The sequence below is a fragment of the Macrobrachium nipponense genome, chromosome 9, assembly GCF_015104395.2.
Source record: "Macrobrachium nipponense isolate FS-2020 chromosome 9, ASM1510439v2, whole genome shotgun sequence".
In the NCBI taxonomy this organism is placed as follows: domain Eukaryota; kingdom Metazoa; phylum Arthropoda; class Malacostraca; order Decapoda; family Palaemonidae; genus Macrobrachium; species Macrobrachium nipponense.
The window spans coordinates 11,281,028-11,300,508 of NC_061110.1; the positions used below are offsets into that span (position 1 = coordinate 11,281,028).

Here is a 19,481-nt window from a genome sequence, read left to right on the forward strand (position 1 = left end):
CCTTTTTTTTTTTTTTTTTTTTTTTTTTTTTTTTTTTTTTTATTGTAGCCTGCACTTTATTTCTTTTTATTCACACTAGAAGTTCTGTGGACGTCAACTTTTTAGACAAGCCTTCTTTGTTCCCGTGTTGAACTTCCTTGGGACAGATGCTGTTGCAGTAGATACGATACGTCTTTAACTCTGCATCAGCATCGCTTATGTTATGGGCGATAGGCTAGTCCTTGTCCTAAGGGAGTATCGCCCCTTCAGAGAGACAAGACCCCTTACTTCGCTTTAGTGTTTGACTTGAAAATGTGTACTGACATTTATGTTTTTGTATCTTTCACACGTCTGGGAACTTTGTAATGTTTGTCTTTCAGAATGTGTGCGTTTTGGGATGTTTGGGACGAATTCTAATGGCGGACGATTCGATCTTCCCCTCTTCTTGCAGGGCCTATTGGTTTGTCGTCTCGTCTCAGAACTTCCAGCCACTGTCTATAAATGATACAAAATTTTGCATTACACCACCTGGGTAAAGGAATAGACATCTGATCTCACGTCTCCTCTCCATTCAGTCTCATATTGGTTATCTTCATCTCGCTAAACAGATTACAATTCAAGCTATTATGATAAATCTATTCATAAAAATAAGAATATGCGGTTGAAAATTAATATCTTTCCAACTAACCATTAACAATAAAATGTTGTGCCCTCTTCCCACCTCTGAAAGTTTTGTCTGACATTAGGATAGATGAAAATTTTATGAGGTGGTCTGGACATGAGCACTGGGGTCTCTTGTCCTTTGGAATCTAACAAGTTGGGCTGTAATTGCTTAGTATGAAAATGGTTTCATTAAAAAAAAAAAAAAAAAAAAAAAAAAATTTAAAAAAAAAAAAAAAAAAAAAAAAAAAAAATTGGTTTCTTGTGGTAAATGCCTTAATTTTCCTCTTATTATGGATCCCTTGTCTCCTTATGAATGAACTGGGACAACAGATCACACCCATGAAGGTTATGAGGAAATATTTCCTCCCAAATGCTATTCAATACAATCCTACTGACAATGTTATGGATTTTCAGGCCTAAAATATTTCCAACACTGGATTCATATCTAAATCTACACAATCCAAATTGTTTTCTATTCATGTCACAACTTCCCACCAGCACAGCAACAAAATGAAATGCCACATGGCTAGGAAAAACAACAAATTCAATATCACTTAACCATCAACATTCTCAGATTAACAGATTTTAAAACCCTTAAAATAAACCCTAGAAAAGCCAGGTACAAAGTTTAACCAAAAGCAAAAAGTATTACCTCTAAATTCACACACAATGTAGTCTATTGTAATTTACAAATAAACACCATGACTACTGACAGAGAGGAGTACAAAATAAGCCTCCAGCACAAGTGTTTGGGTGAGTAATGTCAGGGCTACCAACTGACAGAATTCTACGATTTAAAATGCTAAAGAAAAAAAAAAATTTTTCTTTAAATATGTGTCATTGTTCTTAATGTTGAAAAAATACAATTAGTTTCTTGATCTTGATTAAGATAATATGTATCACCACTCCAGTGACTAAAAGAAAGCACAACTCATAATACAAGAAACCTTTAAGGTAAGCTCCTTTATGAACAAGAATGCGTTTTGGATACTTAATAGTTCATCCTCATCTTGCATTTTTCAGATAATTAGTATTCTATATATAAGAAGAAGAAGAAGAAGAAGGAAAAAAAAAAAAAAAAAAAAAAAAAAAAAAAAAAAAAAAAAAAAAAAAAACCTGGGCAGTCTCCACCCCCCACCCCCTTAAGAGGGCTTTGTACTCAGTCAAGGACAACCACCTTCCAACCATTTCTAACTGCAAGATCTCTTCATATTTACTACCCTAAATAACCTCTTTGTACAATTAATTTTCCTTAAGTAAGTGCTGCTGCTTGTTAGATATCTATATTGCACTCTGTAGTTCAAAGCACTTTCTTCCCACCCAGAATATTTGATAAAAACCTTGACAAAACTCCACACAGCAGTGTTATAAGTGGCCTGACATGCTAGAAATGTCAGAACATGAAAAAAGAAAAATAATTGTTTCCTGCCTGAGCTGTCATTACGAATCCAAGAACTTGTGCACTTCACAATCTACTCAAACTCCTGTAAATAGAAATTACTTCTCATTGGACATTAGAAAATTACTATGTCAAGACAGAGGTTCTGCATCTTGCTTACTCATGAAAAAGTAAACCAGTATACACCTACAAAAAGCCACAAAAACCCTGCAAATATACACTGCAAGAATGTGTGTTTAATATATATATATAATATATAATATAGATATATATATTATATAAATATATATATATCTAGATATATATATAATATATATATATATATATATATCTATATATATAATATATATATATATATATGTATATAATATATATATATATATATATATATATATATATATATATAATATTATAGTGTAACTGGAAAGAAAAGCTGCTGTTAAAACTAAAGTCCAGGGGCTTTACTACCTAAAATGAGAGAGAGAGAGAGAGAGAGAGAGAGAGAGAGAGAGAGAGAGAGAGAGAGGACAGAGAGAGAGATAGAGAGAGAGAGAGAGAGAGAGAGAGAGAGAGAGAGAGAGAGTGCAATCAATTCTCAAGGTAAAGACCTAACATGCAAGAGCATTCCCCTTTAGCGAATGGCTGAATTGGCTTCAGTCTGTTTCAGCCAGTGCTGTCTGGATTGGTTTTCAGGAGGAAACCTTCAAAAAGAATCCAGAGAATGTGTCAATGCAAAGCAAAATAAAAGCCAAATTATGCTTGGACAACAATGCACTAAATTGCAACACTTGACATCCTTTTCAATAAATAAAAAGGGCATTAGCTATACAGTACCATACATACTGAGACGGGAAAAGGAAATCTGTTGCATGACTTAGCATTTTTAGCCATGCTTGAGAGAGAGAGAGAGAGAGAGAGAGAGAGAGAGAGAGAGAGAGAGAGAGAGAGAGAGAGAGAGAGAGAGAGAGAGAGAGAGAGAGAGAGTAAAACAAGCTGCCACATTTCTGTCCCTTTGCTTTGGGAATAGCATCAAGACAACATGACACTTACAGGCTATGTTGGGTTAATTGGGGACACTATGCTAAATGAAATAATTAAGATTCTGTAACCTAGCCTATCCCATTAAATAAGGCCCTGTCTAACATTAAGGTACAACCAAATAATGCAATGTAGCTCTTGTACAGGATAACAGCAAAAGCTCAACCAGGCTATTAGGTTACACTATTAGAAAGTGTGCGAACATACCTTCTTGTCACATGGTAACATATCTTTCTGAGGAAACATTACTTCTTAGCTTTAATGCAGTATTTAAAAAAAAAGTTCTGTGATTCTAACAAATGAAAATGCCACTGGAAAAGCCATAATAAACCCATTACAATTGCCCTTTGTCTAGCAATAATTGGGGACTACAAAAAGGAAATTCATGAATGCAATCAACTTGCACTACAGCATTGGTTTTGGAGGGTTATTAGATAGAGTACCTCCATTTAACTCTTAAGAAATTCAGACAAGTATTAACCTTAAACCCCCCATAAAATGACCAGATTGGAGAGCCTCCAGGAATTGTCAACCTGACCTGATCTGAGGCACTTCCAAATCAAAGAAAAATTTGCATATATAACTTGGTCATGTTATCTTATTGCTTTTCCCTAAGGAAAAATAGATGGAAATGCCAACCCAGCCCACAGAACCTAACCTGAACCAAGGTCATATATTACCAGTGGTGTCACCTATTATTTGGTACTCAAAAGCAGTATCATGGGTAAAATAAACCCTTCTCACATAAACAATCTCATTTAAATAAAATTTTTGTAAACTATTAGAGTACTAACAATTGTTGCTTAAAATTCCTTAGTGTACCAGCTTGAAAATCCTATAACCTTCAACTAAAACCATCTTTCTTAAATACAGTAAAGGCAGTTCCCCGGTTATTGGCAAGGTGCTGGTAAGTGAAAACCGCCATTAACAGAATCTTGGCAATTTATGGTGCTAACCAAAACCTGGCTTGTTACAGTGCCATAAATCGTCGATCTTATGCCGCTAGTCAAGCGCCATAAACAGTACCCCCAATAACTGGGGATTGTCTGTACTAAATCCATTTCACAGACTACACAGATATTAATCTTTCTTAAAACAACTCCAACAGGGCACCATTGTTACAAAAATATAAAAAATGATAAAAATGACCTAGTAATAAACCAAAAAGGAACATAAAAAAAAAAAATAAATAAACACCTAATACAATTTCTATGAAATATATATATCCAAAGTCAGGGATTTGGTAATATTACTTTGTTAACTAAAGGTGGCTGTATTTCCTTGGTCCTGCTGTTTACGCACAATTTCTATAGCCACTATTGAAGTTTACTGAATGCATAATGGCAAAATTTTTGAATGCTTATGCTGAAAGTAACCATGACATTTTTATAACAAAATAAGATTTTACACATACTACTAACCAAATAATTACATAGCTACGTGTTTAGTGACTACTTTTGCGGGCAATCAAAATTTAAAAAAATCGTGTAGTACTCTATTGTTTTCGGTGTCCATATACTTATATAATTCAATAAAGATGAATTAAATTAGTAAATTAGGTGGCATCTTGTAATGCTTCCTGTGAGGTGACCACAGTAGATCTGTACAGCCTCTGGTTGAAGCTCCTCTAAACAGTCCCCCTCTACTCTAGTGGGTGCTTTGCAACATGGGATTAAACCGCAGGTTGCCAAAGCTAACAATACACACACATAAATATTATATATAATGTGCCCCTTCCCAACACAAATAACCAGAAAACAATTCTACACCAAATTAAAATCTTCCAACCAAACCATTACACATGAAAGATTGGTGGGCACTCCAAACACACAGTGCTCCCAGGATTCCCCCATATAACTACTAATCAACCCTCATACAAGGCGAGGTGTTAGAGAGAGAGAGAGAGAGAGAGAGAGAGAGAGAGAGAGAGAGAGAGAGAGAGAGAGAGAGAGAGGAGAGAGAGAGAGAGAGAGAGAGAGAGAGGAAAAAAAAAAAAAAAAAAAAATCCTTCGCTACCCAATACTGTGCCAGCTGCGAAGAATGGACATTATGTGCAGCATTCTTCATATACTGTTTCAGTATTGTGAAGGTATATAATGCATAGGGAACACCAACTTGCATCTCCAAAATGTGGATTGCAAGATCGTGGAAACGGAGAGAGACTGCCTGAAAGCCAATGAAGTTGCTACTGTGCTTATCTCCTGTGCTTTCGTTTTGCACAACAGGACATCATCCTCTTGAATTTTCTGTTGCACTTCCCAAATGCAGTTCTTAAACTGGGCACAATACCTTCTCCTGGTCTGTTGGGTCCAGTATATCCACCAAAATGTTAATAACAAATGACTGCGGCCAAGGATTAGAGGGATCTTTGTTCTCAGATAAAAATCCTAAGATTAATGAACATAGTACTGCATTCCCTTGAGAGAATTCCACATTTTTGTCAAGGCCTTGCAATTTGGCTACTCTCTCGGTCATAGCTAAAAATAGCATCTTTCTTGTCAAATGTCTTAATGAATAAGACTAAAGGTTCGAACAGAGTGCGACACCCATTCAGGGCCACATCCAGATTCCAGGCGATTATAGTAGATTTCTTTTGCTTCGATGTACCCAAAGACTAAGTCCCCAATATCTTGATTTGTCAACAAGTCCAGTCCTCTATGTATAAATACCAAACTTGACATAGCTCTGTACCCTTTTTCAGTAGATGTAGTCAGTCCTTAGTTTTAGAAGACGAGATGTTATTATCTCAGCATCACCCTCTAAACACTACCTACTTTGCTTGATAGACTGCAGTAGAAGATAAGTCTCCTACAATTTGCAACTGCCTTCACAGCTTCTCTTGAAAACCCCTTTGCTCTGACAAGTTCCCTGACAGTCTGAAGCCTGTTAGAATGAGAATGGATAAGTTTTGGGGAAACCTGTAAAAATGGGGTTGTCGGAGAAGACTTTTCTTCCAAGACAGTCTTGGGAAGTCTACCAAAGGGCCAAGAAGATTGGTGACCACTTCCTCTGCAGCCAAAAAGGAGCCACTAGTGTCGCCGTATTGCTGTGGGACACGAATTTCTTAAGTACGCACCTCCCTCACCATGTTGAATGGAGGAAAGTGTAAACATCTAGACTGGACCAATCTCGTAGCACTGCGTCTCACCCAAGCTTGCAGATCTGGGGCTAGACAGTAGAATAGAGGAAGATGATGGTTCCTCAACGTTGCAAACAGATCTAACGACGGCTCCTCTTACTGTTTCCACAGGTCGGTGCATACCTGTAGCAGTGTCCACGACGTCGGTAGGACCTGCTTGGCGTGACTTAATCCGTCCGCCAGAATGTTCGTCTTGCCTTGGATGAACTGTGTAATAACGTTAAGTTCAGTTTCCTTATGCCCACATCAGATCCTTGGCTGCTTCGAACACAGAAAAATTTGCGTGGTTGCTTGATTCTAGACATAGGGTAGTGCAGTCATACTGTCCGAATGGACCACTACAGTTTTGTTGCACATTTCCAATGCAAAGTTTTGAAGAACCAAATGAATCGCCTTCAGCTCACTGATATTTGTGTGCAACTTCCTTTCGGCTGGAGACCATTTCCCCTGACACTTCCAAGTCGTTGAGAACTTCCCAACCCAGATCCGACGTGTTTGAATACATCATTAGGTTAGGGTTCAGGGGGTGTAGCAATCTTCCTACTGACAGTCTTCTACAGACCACAATCGAAGGTCCTCCTTTATTTCAGGAGTGATGGGAAAGACAAAGGAGTCCGGGAGACACTTCCTGTGCCAGTTGGCCCTCTGGAAAAACCGCAACACCCAAGTATGTAAACTTCCCAGAGGTACAAACTTCTCCATGGATGAGAAACTTCCCAGTAGGCTCATCCATTCCTTGGCTGAGCAAGATAGACGAGACATGAATTTAAGGATTTTTTTTTTTTTTTTTTTTTTTTTTTTTTTTTTTTTTTTTTTTTTTTTTTTTTTAAGGAATTTCTGTACTTTTGACTTATGACAGAACAACTCGAAAATTCAGAAAATTAATCCTCATCCCCAAATAAATGGTTGATTGAGAAGGAACTAGTTGAGACACCTGGAAAAGATGAATCATCTTGTGAAGGTCCATGCCTTGTAGGCTCGATAGGGACTTTTTTTCTCTAATACTGGATGATTTTTTATTTTTATTTTCTTATATAAAATTTATTGTGATAATTCTGGATCTAATAAAAAACAAAGCCATAAAATGATGTGTATCAATCTAGGGCTAAATATATTACGTTGAGGGAATAGAGTTTCATTTATGGCCTCAGTTCCTCGTTGGACGAGAGGATTTTGCACTAGGCTACCAATCCGGTGGTCCGAAGTTTGAGTCTTGGCTCAGCCAACACGAAACCAAATGGTGATGGAAATTCATTTCTCGACATACGTAATGTGGTTTGGATCCCAAATTAAGCAGTAGGTCCCGTTCCTACGTAAACCAATTGGTTCCTAGCCACGTAAAAATATCTAATCCTTCAGGGCAGCCCTAGAAGAGCTGTTAATCATCTCATTGGGTCCAAAACTTATCGAGCTTAACACGTTTTAAGACTACTATGCTAGACAGAAAAACTTATCAGAAATGTGCAATTAACATTAAATACACTGAATTAGTTTTATACAGTGGTCCCCCGTATTCACATGGGATGCGTACCAGATCCCCCCAGCCACCGCAAATAGTTGGAACCTCTATAAAGATGCATAAAACCTATTTTGTTAGTTAAAAATCAAGAAAAACCCACTAAAAATGTTTACACAGTCAGTACCCGAGTTATGACGGGTTCGGCTTATGACGTTCCGAGGTTAAGGTGCTTCTCAATTATATTCATCAGACATTATTTCCAGGGTTACGATGCCTACAACACTCATCTGGCAGGTAAAATATGACACCAAAAATGCAAAAAAAAATAATCAATATTTCATGAAAAATGCAATAAGAATGCAGTTTACATAGTTTTCAATGCACCCAAAGCATTAAACGTAAGGTTTTCTTAAGATTTTTTACGACGTTCCAGCTTACGACGCGTCTCAAGAATGGAACCCCGCCGTAACCCGGGGGACTCGCAACAAAAAACAGGAATTTGTGGATATTTCTCACAAAAAATTCTGTGAATAGGCAAATTGTTCCAGGGAAAAATCTGCGAATGTATGAGTCCGCAAATCCGGAGAACACGAATACGTGGGGTATTCGTACTATAAAATCAGAAAACACTCTACTGATCATAACTTCAACTCCAAGTGCAGTACAAAAAACGGTTGAATTCCTCACAAACACTGAACTAATTATGAAAAATGGCCAAACAATACTTATTTTGACATTTTTTTCACATAATAGAAGGCGTAAGCAAACAAATTGCATATTCACGAATTAAAATAAACAGCATGCATCACCATCTAAGTCTACTTTTGTTTTCAGATGCTCCGTTTCATGGACAAGCACTTGGGAGGTGATGGTTACTTGTTGAATATTCACTGTTAAGGTATAATTGCCTACCAATATAAACTTCTGCACTTTTCATATGTTCTTACACTTAAGGAATTTGGCCATTTTTCACTAGAACCCATCTTAACAATTGCTGCCTTTTATTTGAAAGGTGACACTATATCTTCTCAATCTATTCATCCAGAAGTATAGGAATTCCTACCATTGATGTTTCTCTTACACACGATTAAGAGAAGCCAATTACTGGGAATGTGACAAGAAGAAATGTTTGCATTTTAGCACCCACACAGTTAGAAATATACTGTATGTACTACACCCTTAAGTTCTGTTAGGAACCTCTCTGCAACTGCCATTGTGACATCTTCATCTTTAATGTTGCATTTTGCGAAATACTGATTAGGAAAACGAACCCAAGGATTTTGCGGACGTACTATCCTCCAAGTAGGCTGTACTGTATATTTTGGAACAATTTCTGTAGTCCAATTTGATCAGTTTTTGTGGGTTTTCACTGCAATCGAGCCATAGGCTGCTATAGACAAAAGCTGGGGAAATATAAATATGTGGTTAACACCAACAATACTGGTCAGAAGTACATAAATCACAAGCAATGTACCAAGACCACTAGGAGTATGTATTTGGCAAGACAATAAAGGTATCACTGCAAATTTCTTCCATTTTTTGTTACTGGATAGCCTAACATTCAGAAATATTTGCTAAAGGATTGTCTACTATCTATAAGGCACCCATTGTTTGCTTTACAAAATTTGCTACTAGGGTAAAACACCGCATGGCCTGCATCAAGCCAACGACGATTGTAGCATACCACCCTCCAAAAAAGTACTTATAACGCGTCCTGACACCAGAGATGGGCATCAGTCGCGACTTCTTGTTGGTGAGAAATGGAGCTAAAGACCTCTACTCTCCTTTCGAAGTACTAAGTATTTTTTCCAAAGTTAGAAATTAAGGCCAAATTTTAAGATTTAAACAGAGGGTAGTGAAAAGGGTGTCCAACGCAGTGCAAATCTCACCAAAATGCTTTCAAAATTTTTACTTACGCTTCTTTTTTTTTTTTTTTTAGAAGATTGACGCCATTTCGACGTTTACGGAGTCGCTTGTGTCAACAAACTTCCCATTTCCTGTGATAAATCCGCACACCACTTGTACCCACAGACGCTGGGGCACTTTCATCGCAACAATCGGTACACGGAAACTTACCAGGACATTTTTAAGTAAACAACTGTTTTGGTAGAAGACGACGACGAAGCGTGCACTTAGATAATTTATTAAATAAATAGTAAAACATCAATATTTTACATACGTATTTATGATGATTAATTTGAAAATATTCGTTTTTGAAAAAGTAACTCGATTCTGACTCAAATTTAAGTAATTATTTTTCGGAATTAGAACGTTCTTTTAAGTCCTGTAATATGACGTCATGACATCTTGACTTTTGTACCTATTGTAAATAATTGCTATACTCAACTTTCTTGCAGAACAGTTTACCAGTTATTCATGCAGATTGTTATCAGCTATTAATGTAATTGTTATAATTGTAATGTGCATATATATCTTAATTATTTACTTTTTGGATATACGCAGATGTTTTACTGCCGGATTACCGCCGTAGTGTGACGCAATCGTTTTCGGTCCCTGGGCCTCTGTCTGTTTTCGCATCATAAGAAATTATGAGGCCGAATTTGCAATGACCAGAAAGTCGTTCAAAGAGGAAAGTTAGCAATGAGGGGCATATGTTTTGATTGAGAAAAATACAAATTTATTCAATAGCTAGCTTCTAAAAAATACTTGATTACAAAAAACTTGACTGGCAACTAAGCAGCATACCTACTATGGGTTTCAGAGTCAGTGCAGGCACGTTTTTGGGCAATACCTATTTCTGTAACGAACACTCGAATCAGAACGAGATTTTGCTATAGTGCATTACACCCAGTGCCGTAATTTATTAGGGTATCATGAATCACTAATAGTAAAGAATAACATAAGAACACGCATAAAAAGCTCCACATACCCCCCCCCCCATCCACTGCCACCCATTTCCTTCCTTCTTCCTTTCTTTCTCTCTCTCTCTCTCGCCATTCGGTATGTGTTCACCCTCCAAACTGGGTATAAGATTTACACAAAACGTGGAAATTGGTGAAATTAGGCTATGCATTGGAAGTATATATACATAAATATTAAAGCAATTTTATCATTATTGCATTACTACTATGACAACTAGAATTCATGGAAACAGCTTATAATAATGCATCGGCATATGTGTGAAGCTCCACTAATGTGTCAACGATGATTTTGCCATTCTTAGCATGCAAAGATTAAAGGTTACATTTATTTCTGGCATACAGTTAATAAAGAAAATAAAAATACTAATACAGACTTCGATAATAGACATGAATTAAATTAACATTTTCAAATAACAAAGTAAAGTTGAACTAAATAACGAGAAAAGTAAACAATTTAGGGAATAAAACTTTGCAGTGTCGTCGTCTGCTGTTTGTAACTGTTTGTGGCGCGCGCTTAGGAACCAGGAAGAGAACTTGGTTAAAGTGCAATGTGGAGTGAATTGAGACCAAAATGTGTATAATAACAATCAAATAAGCACTGTGAAGTTTCAGTTGTGATGGCAGTAAGGCTAAAAACCACCGATTACAAGGTAAAAATGAATTCAGTTCAAACCATGACCCCGGGAATAACAAGTTTCATACTTTCACTAATATAGGCAACAAAATGTTGTTTTTATTGTGCTGATTACAACTGCATCTTGAGTAATCAATAAACGTTACATATATACGCTAACATAGTTCAAATGAGTGCTGGGAAGGCTGGGAAAGATGGTGGATAGTCCGTGAACAGACCCTTCCATCCACTCGATAGCCGCCATATTGGATTACAAAACTGCCTTGAAAACATATTTTACGAAGAGCGTCACATGCTTATTTTAGTTCGTATGGGGCTTTCATATATCACATTATGTTGACGAAACTTCAATCTTTTGAAGATCTTCAAAGAATGCAGAACTACACCTCTTGTTTGCTTACGTCAAGCCCCATATTTACCATAAGAGCACTTTTCTATTTCTAGGTCAGCCCAACTTTCCCCCCCCCAGGCTAAGCTACCCTCTATCTTTGTAACCATATCAGGCATGGATCCACTACTGCAGGTTAGGTTTGGAATACATTCTCTGTTTTTGTCATCGTAAATCCCAGGAGCAGTGCCATGCGTCATGGTCTAATGAAACAACACTTAGGGTAAAAAACCGCATGGTACAGGGGTGGACCATGTACGATCAATGTGTACAACCCCAAGAAAAGTACATTATAACGCGTCCTGACACCGGAGTAGAGGTCTTTAGCTCCGTTTCTCACAAACAACAAGTAGCGTCTGACGCCCATCTCCGATGTCAGGACGCGTTATAATGTACTTTTTTTTGGGGGTTGTACAGATTGATCATACATGGTCCACCCCTGTACCATGCGGTTTTTTACCCTATGAGTATGCAGAATTCATTAATGTTACACACAAACACACATGCACAGAACATGTTCCATTTTCCAATCATATTCAAACCGTTCACTAAATTAAATTTCGTATTAGGGTAAAAAACCGCATGGTACAGGGGTAGACCATGTACAATCAATGTGTACAACCCCAAGAAAAGTACATTATAACGCGTCATGACACCGGAGTAAAGGTCTTTGTCTGATGCCCACCTCAGATGTCAGGACGCGTTATAATGTACTTTTCTTGGGGTTGTACACATTGATCGTACATGGTCCACCCCTGTACCATGCGGTTTTTTACCCTATACAAGTTTGATATGGCCTCGGCTACACAATCAAGAGCTTTGTATTATCCTACAATACACGACAAAGCAGTACAGACCAGCGTAGTAATATATTAAGAATAACAACAACCTAATAAACGACATGTCAACGATTGACTGAATAGCCAAACCGATTAGGTTAGGCTGTTCAGTGACATACTGATTAGGAAAACAAACCCAAGGATTTTGCTAATGTCCTATCCTCTAAATAGACTGTACTGTATATTTTAGAACAATTTCTGTAGTCCAATTCGATCAATTTTTGTGGGTTTTCACTGCAATCGAGTGTGAAGCTGCTATTGTCAAAAACTGGGAAAATATAAATGTGTGGTTAACACCAACAATTCTGGTCAGGAGTACATAAAACACGAGCAAATTAGTAAGACCACTAGAAGTACGTATTTGGCAAGACAGTAAAGGTATCACTGCGATTTTTGTTACTGGATAGCCAATGTTCTGAAATATTGGTTATAGCATTGCCTAATATCTAAAATGCACCCAATGTTTGCTTTACGAAATTTCCAACTACTTTCCTCCCATGAGATGTCCATCGCAATTGTATAGTTATCAAGATCTTCAAAGAATGCAGAACTACACCTCTTCTTTGCATATGTAATGCACCATGTTTATTATAGACAACTTTTCCCTATCTAAGTCAATCTAACGGCCCAGGATATGCTACCCTTAATCTTTGTAACATCAGACATGGATCCTCTGCTCCAGGTTAGGTTTGGAATATGTAGTCTGTTTTCGTCATCGTAAATCCCAGGAGCAGTGCCATGCGTCATGGTCTAATGAAGCAATACCTGTGAGAATGCAGAATTCATTATGTTATAGGGTAAAAAACTGCATGGTACAGGGGTGGACCAAGTACAATCAATGTGTACAACCCCAAGAAAAGTACATTATAACACGCCCTGACATTGGAGATGGGCATCAGACGCGACTTCTTGTTGGTGAGAAACGGAGCTAAAGACCTCTACTCCGGTGTCAGGACGAGTTATAATGTACTTTTCTTTGGGTTGTACACATTGATCGTACCTGGTCCACCCCTATACCACGCGGTTTTTTACCCTACAACCACACACGGAGAACGTTCAATTTTATGATCAAATTTAGCACGACTGCGCAATTAAATTTTGTAAATTACAAGTTTGGTATGGCCTAATCTACACAACCGAGAGCTTTTCATCATCCTATGATACATGACAAAGCAGTACAGCCCAGCGTAGTAATACATTATGAATAAGGACGGCCTAATAAGCGACACCACGTTGTCAACGATCAACCGAACAACCAAACTGATACTAAATCATACCCAATTCTCCCTAGCCTAGGGTTAGCCTTGGAAATAATGTGAAATAACTGAATGCCTTCAAGCACGCCCTAGCCTAAGCCTATAGTAGAAATAGACCCTGAACGCACAGAGCCGAGGGGGACCCTAAGCGAACAAAGAATATCACATATATAACCTATATTCCCCTATATGACAAGGCCTAGGCTAGATAAACCTATCCTATGTCTACATCTGCTTTGCGTAGGACGTGGAACAGGGTCTAGTAGGCCTATTCAAAACAATCAGGAAAATTCAGGCCTAGGAGGGAGGAAAACCTAACCTAAAGTGGTAAAAACCAAGGAGGAGCTGGAAATAGGCCTTAATCTGACGTAGGAATAATTCCTCCCTTCGGGATCCTGTTCGGTCTGGGGAAGGTTAGGCCTAAAAGGCTGCGCCCCCAACGAACGATTTCCGCTTCCGAAAAAAAAAAAAAAAAAACCCACGCGACAGGACTTACAACCATGACGACGTGGCGTTCTCTCCTTCTGGGGAGGTCCTACGTGATGGCCGAGGGGCAAGGGAGCCTCTCACGTGCTCCGGAGGGACTTCTCGAAGGGGAGGGAAAATCGGACGGGCGAAAAATCACGAGTTTTCTGGCGGCGGCGGCGACGAGACGTCCACCTTTGGGAGGATATTGCGCGAGATGTGGCGAGGATTTCCCGGCAGGAACGCCAAAGGCGTGGCACGACGGCCGTCCGGAACGAACTGGAACGGAGGAGGAATCCGGGAGCGAGGAGGGAACCCGATGCGCAGCGGCCGAAGAACGAAGCGAAGGAGACGGACGACCCGCCATTAGCCGCGACTCGACTCACCTTCTTCAGCAGGGGTTTCCTTCCTTCCTACGGCTGCGCTGGGGCGGCGTATTTCGGGACATACACACGACAACGCCTCGGGGGGATCGTCAGGCACAACGGGACAGCCCGAAGCTGTGTCGGAATCCGGCAGAGAGGGGCCTGGAGAGGGGTTTTGCGAGGGCGCGTTGCAACACCTTCTCAATCTTTACGCCATGAAAACTTCGGTTTGAAACTGGTGCAAACCGGATCGCGCGAACGAGGAGCCTCTCTTCGTCCCTGGGCATTATTCGGCGCTGCCCTTCGCCGCCGCCCTCGCAACGCCCCTCAGACGCCACTTTTATTCATAAGCCTCCTCTGTGGTGCCCAACTTTGCCAATAGCGATCCGGTAATGGCAAATTTTTAATGTTTTCTTTGTGGTCCCCCTCGCCATAAGCATGGACTGTCTTCCCGCGTTTAACCGCCGCCTCTGATTGGCCCTCGCGGCAGAAATCCGGCCAATCGCCGTCCCGGTTACAAAAAGCCGTTTTCTTTGCCGTGTGTGATTCATGCGCGTTTCTGATCGCTTTAAGTCAAAACATTTCTTCTTTGTTTTTGGCATTTGTAAAATCAACGACATCATTTTTGCGGAATATTTTAACCATTTCTGTCCATTTCAAAACGTCAGATTATGTGACGACAGAATATTGTGACGTCCACGCGGCCTGAGATTACAAATGCAACGCAACTGTGCCGTTGCATTTCCTTTTAACGTACAAAGCGCCATTACCGACATATCTAACTTTTTAGTCATAAGATTGAGCTTATACTGCCAGTAACTACTTTCAGCGGCCGTCTTCTTGCGTATACGAATAGCTGTGTTCCAATACAGATCCGTGTGACATTGGTCTATCTTGCATTTTCAATTGCAGTGTTGTTTATGTGGCGTTGATGTCAGCGGAGTTCACAACGCCCAAATGTAAATGCGTCGGTGCATTATTTTGACTTGTCACTGCAGATCAAGCCTTTCCTTTAAAATTGCGGCTGTGTAATGATAACTAAAGCGTAAAGACGCCTCCAGTTTTATTTACTGGATTACTTCAACGAAGCAAAAGCGATAAATGATGCCATGTGGGTTACTTACGTAACACCCGAGTACCAAGCGGCTGCATCCATAATGCGTTCGTTATATAAAAACATGTTTGATAGATGAACGAAGAGTTTTTAGAGCTTCTGATAACACGGACACCTGAGCTTGGATGCTTAATTTAACGCGATATCGGCACTTTTGTTATGAGGCGCCACGTCATAAAGAAGAATCCCAAACGATACAGTCCCCCCTGCAACGGAAAAAAGTCGTTAGAATAAAAGAAAACGTTTACTTTGGTTAAGAATGACGTCATTCAACTGACGTAAACAGATCGTCCAGATTCTACAAACATCTAGAGACATGATTAAACCTGCGGCATTGCGGGGTCATATATTTGACCAGTGCCTATATTAAATTCCAGTTGGAACCCACCATTTAATTTAGTTCACGTGCAGTTTAATTTATGTAAAGTTTCCCACCAACGGAATGATAAGGCAAATATAGCAGTTCAAAATTGAATTATGGCACCTTCCCTACGTAAATCCTGTTGCCAAAGTCTATAAACTTGCAGCAGTTTCAGAGGAATGGCTCCACCCATAATGCTTCGATCTATGGTCACTTCCTGTCTTAGGACATTGGTTAGCCGGCCTGTTACGTAAGGTCAGGAATACGTAGTCAAAAAGAGAAAGCCCACCTCCTCATTCTTGGCCGTTATTCAAAATCACAATCGTTCCATCCGCAGAAGAAAGAAATTCCGCCCGTCATGCAACTTTTATTCTCCGCCATAAAACCGTCTTCCAGGTGCAGAGAGACAGTATCGTGTTCTTACGCCATGCATAATGAACGGACGTGCCATTGCCATTGACTTTATAATGAGGAATTGTGGGAAAAGATCTAACGACCAATAGTTTTAATATACTTCATACGTACGTTCGGTGTCCATCAAGATTAAGACGACTAAAATTCGAATTTTTTGTTAACTGTTCTTGCTGCAAATGGGGAAAACTGAACCCAATATGTTCTATTTTTGACCAGGAAATGATTCCCGCTGATGTTTACCTATACGCTCCTTCCTTGACTATGATAATTAGCAAGGGAGGTGATCCAGTTGCATAATGTGTGCTGCTGCCGCTGTTTTTATCTTGGTCATTATAATAATAATTTCAGAATGATTAAAATTCATGTCACGTATGACTGTTGCCTTCAATTATAAATACACAAGATATGGTTGTGTTAGGTAAGGCTGGCATCATGCAAGCACGGAGTCTTTGTTGATCTTTGGGCAGAACCATGAGATAATTCTCGAAATATTGAACGTCACTTAAAAAAAGATAGAATGGTTGACATCAAACTGTGTTCCTTTTCTTGCTGTTAAGTACTTTTTCTTTCTTCCAACACTTCAACTTTCTGTGACTAGTGTTAAAAGCTTATCATAAGTTAAGCAGTGTATTTTTGTATTTTCACTATGGGTTTTGCTGGTTATACATGCCTTGACCAATTTGTATCAATTTCATGTTTTTTTTTTTTAACTTAATAAGCAGCTTATGATATAGCCGTTAACCACTACTAATGCTGTTAACATTTCTGTAGATGAAAGTGCTAACTTACCTATTCCAAACAATTTTCGTATTTTGTAAATCGTATATGCTGAAATAAAGTGCGTTATATTTTGATATACGTATATATAAAATATATTATATATATATAATATACTATCTATATATATAATATATAATATATATATATATATATATATATAGATTATTTATATATATACTATATATGTATGTATTTTGGCCTGTTAACATGATAGTCTCCTGGGAATCAAATTCCCATTTAGAGAGTGGGGTAGGGGGAAGGGGGCGGGAGAAAGAGAGCTGGAGGGGGGGAGGGGCTTGTAAGAGCGTGTGAGGTAAGGGTGAAAGGCACAATGTGTAAAAGGAAAGTTAACACTCCTCTGACGAGCATTCTTCATAAGTAATCCGAGGTAATGAAGCTTCAAGAAGTTTTCTGCGTAAGGGTTCACCCATAATTTGGTAAAAAAAAAGAAGTTAGGAGTAAGGTAGTGACATGTCTACTGTTCTGTAGTCCTATGCTGGCTCCTGTTCAGGGAAACAGCCTATGTTGAAGCCAATAACAATCTAGTTACTCAGGTCTGGAATTACAGAAGTAAGTCTGTAAACCCTCGACAATGTTGCCCTAGAAAGTATGAATGGTTTGTGGGTATAGAAATAATACACATGAAAGACGAATAGCACCTGCTGAAGGGTTGTGAAACCCTTGGGTTGAAAGCCATGGCTCACGCGCATATGGTGGAGCCTCCTGCAGTGATGTTTTGCAGGCTAGCCGAGCCCATCATATCTCTTAGGAATGCAGGCCGAGAGGGGCCCCTCACAACAAGGATATCCTTACATCCTCCGGAAAAGCAACCCCCCCCCCCCGGGAGTGGATGGGTTAGTCCTACCCTCCTTGTGGGATGCTTTTCTTGTGACGTCTTATTTTAACTATTCTTTAGTCGCTGCTTTTTTTATAGACACTTGCATTATGTCCCTTGTAAACAACAGTCTTATTTGGCACTCCTACACTCTAAGAAAATTCCATGTTACGCCTTAAACGTAACAGGATATGCGCAACTTACTTGCTTAGAATAGTGCATTGTCACGATCTCCCGATCATGAGACTATGTGTGCAACGTCGCTTTATCTCTCTCTCTCTCTCTTACTTTTTCTATGTACTGTACATGTAAAACAGGATGTTACTCACTCAGACTTTCGACTTCCTATTCGTTTGTCGAAAACACAAAGAGAGAGAGAGAGAGAGAGAATGAAATGTCCTTCACTCATATGATGCTATTATCCTTTCGGGTGTACGAAATCGAGGTATAAAAGTTCTGAGAATTTATGGCGTATAAATTACCTATCGGGAAAAGACCTAATTTGTTTGAAGGTCTATATAACGACACACTGGAGAGTGTTCCAGGTTCCTCCATCAGCCCGTAAACACGAGAGATGCTCTTGCGCCCTCCTTTGTACGGTCAAATTCAAAAGTTCGTCGACGCCCACCACCACGGTGACTTTCACCAAGTCGAGAGCGCGCCAGTCTCGCCCACACGAATGAATGTTGGCTGAGTTTTGAATCTGACCGTATTTTTACAGTATTATGTCTGTGACACCTGTAAGGCAGGTGTTATACTCATTACCTTTTCGTACATATTCGCAGCACAGCATTACTTGGCGTGAGGTCACCTTGTTTTAAAGGATGTGTTAGTCATCAAAAATGGAAGATTCTGGAACCCGCCAATGTCACTGGGAATATGATTCACATAGCGTGTTAATTTCACGAGGTACTGAGGTATTCTCCAGCATGTTTCAACGGGAACCGCCCATCAGATTCGGTCTAGGGTCGAGCTAATGGATGAAACTTTTATTCTCAAGATCATCAAGTTAATTGTTACTTATAAATCCACAAAAGCCATTGTTCCCCAATTTTATATTCCTTAAAAAATATTGTACATCATATTATTCACAAAGACAGTAGAGGATGAAAGCTCCGTCAGCACAAAGTTTTTAAGGCAATTTTTTCCTATCATTGTAGAATTTTCTTAATTCTTATTTAACGTAGACATGAAAATCTTCAGCTTTAGCGGTACAAGATGAGAGATTTTGGTCTAAAAGTCATTCATGAGCAGCTGAGCAGAGGGACAGGTCCTTGAGACTATTCAAACGCATCACATGGCTAACGCCTATAGGCCTAGGCCTCATGTCTGCCCATGTGAGACTTGGGTAAGCCAGGCAATTGCTATTAATGACACGGTAGATAGGCCTATGCGTTCCCAAAACCAACCGCACTCACCCCTCCCCAATAAATGCCCCATGGCCCGCCCAGGCAATGCCTACTACTAGCAC

At 39.3% G+C, this 19,481-nt stretch overlaps 1 protein-coding gene across 1 annotated transcript in view; it reads right to left on the minus strand.

The window, feature by feature from the left end:
- LOC135218615 (exportin-1-like) overlaps positions 1-14,521 on the minus strand; it is a 73,289-nt gene extending 58,768 nt beyond the window's left edge. The window contains 1 exon segment of the mRNA XM_064255049.1: positions 14,173-14,521. Within this exon segment, the coding sequence (XP_064111119.1) occupies positions 14,173-14,178 (6 nt within the window). The 5' untranslated portion in view covers positions 14,179-14,521.
- Between the last annotated feature and the right edge of the window lie 4,960 nt (positions 14,522-19,481).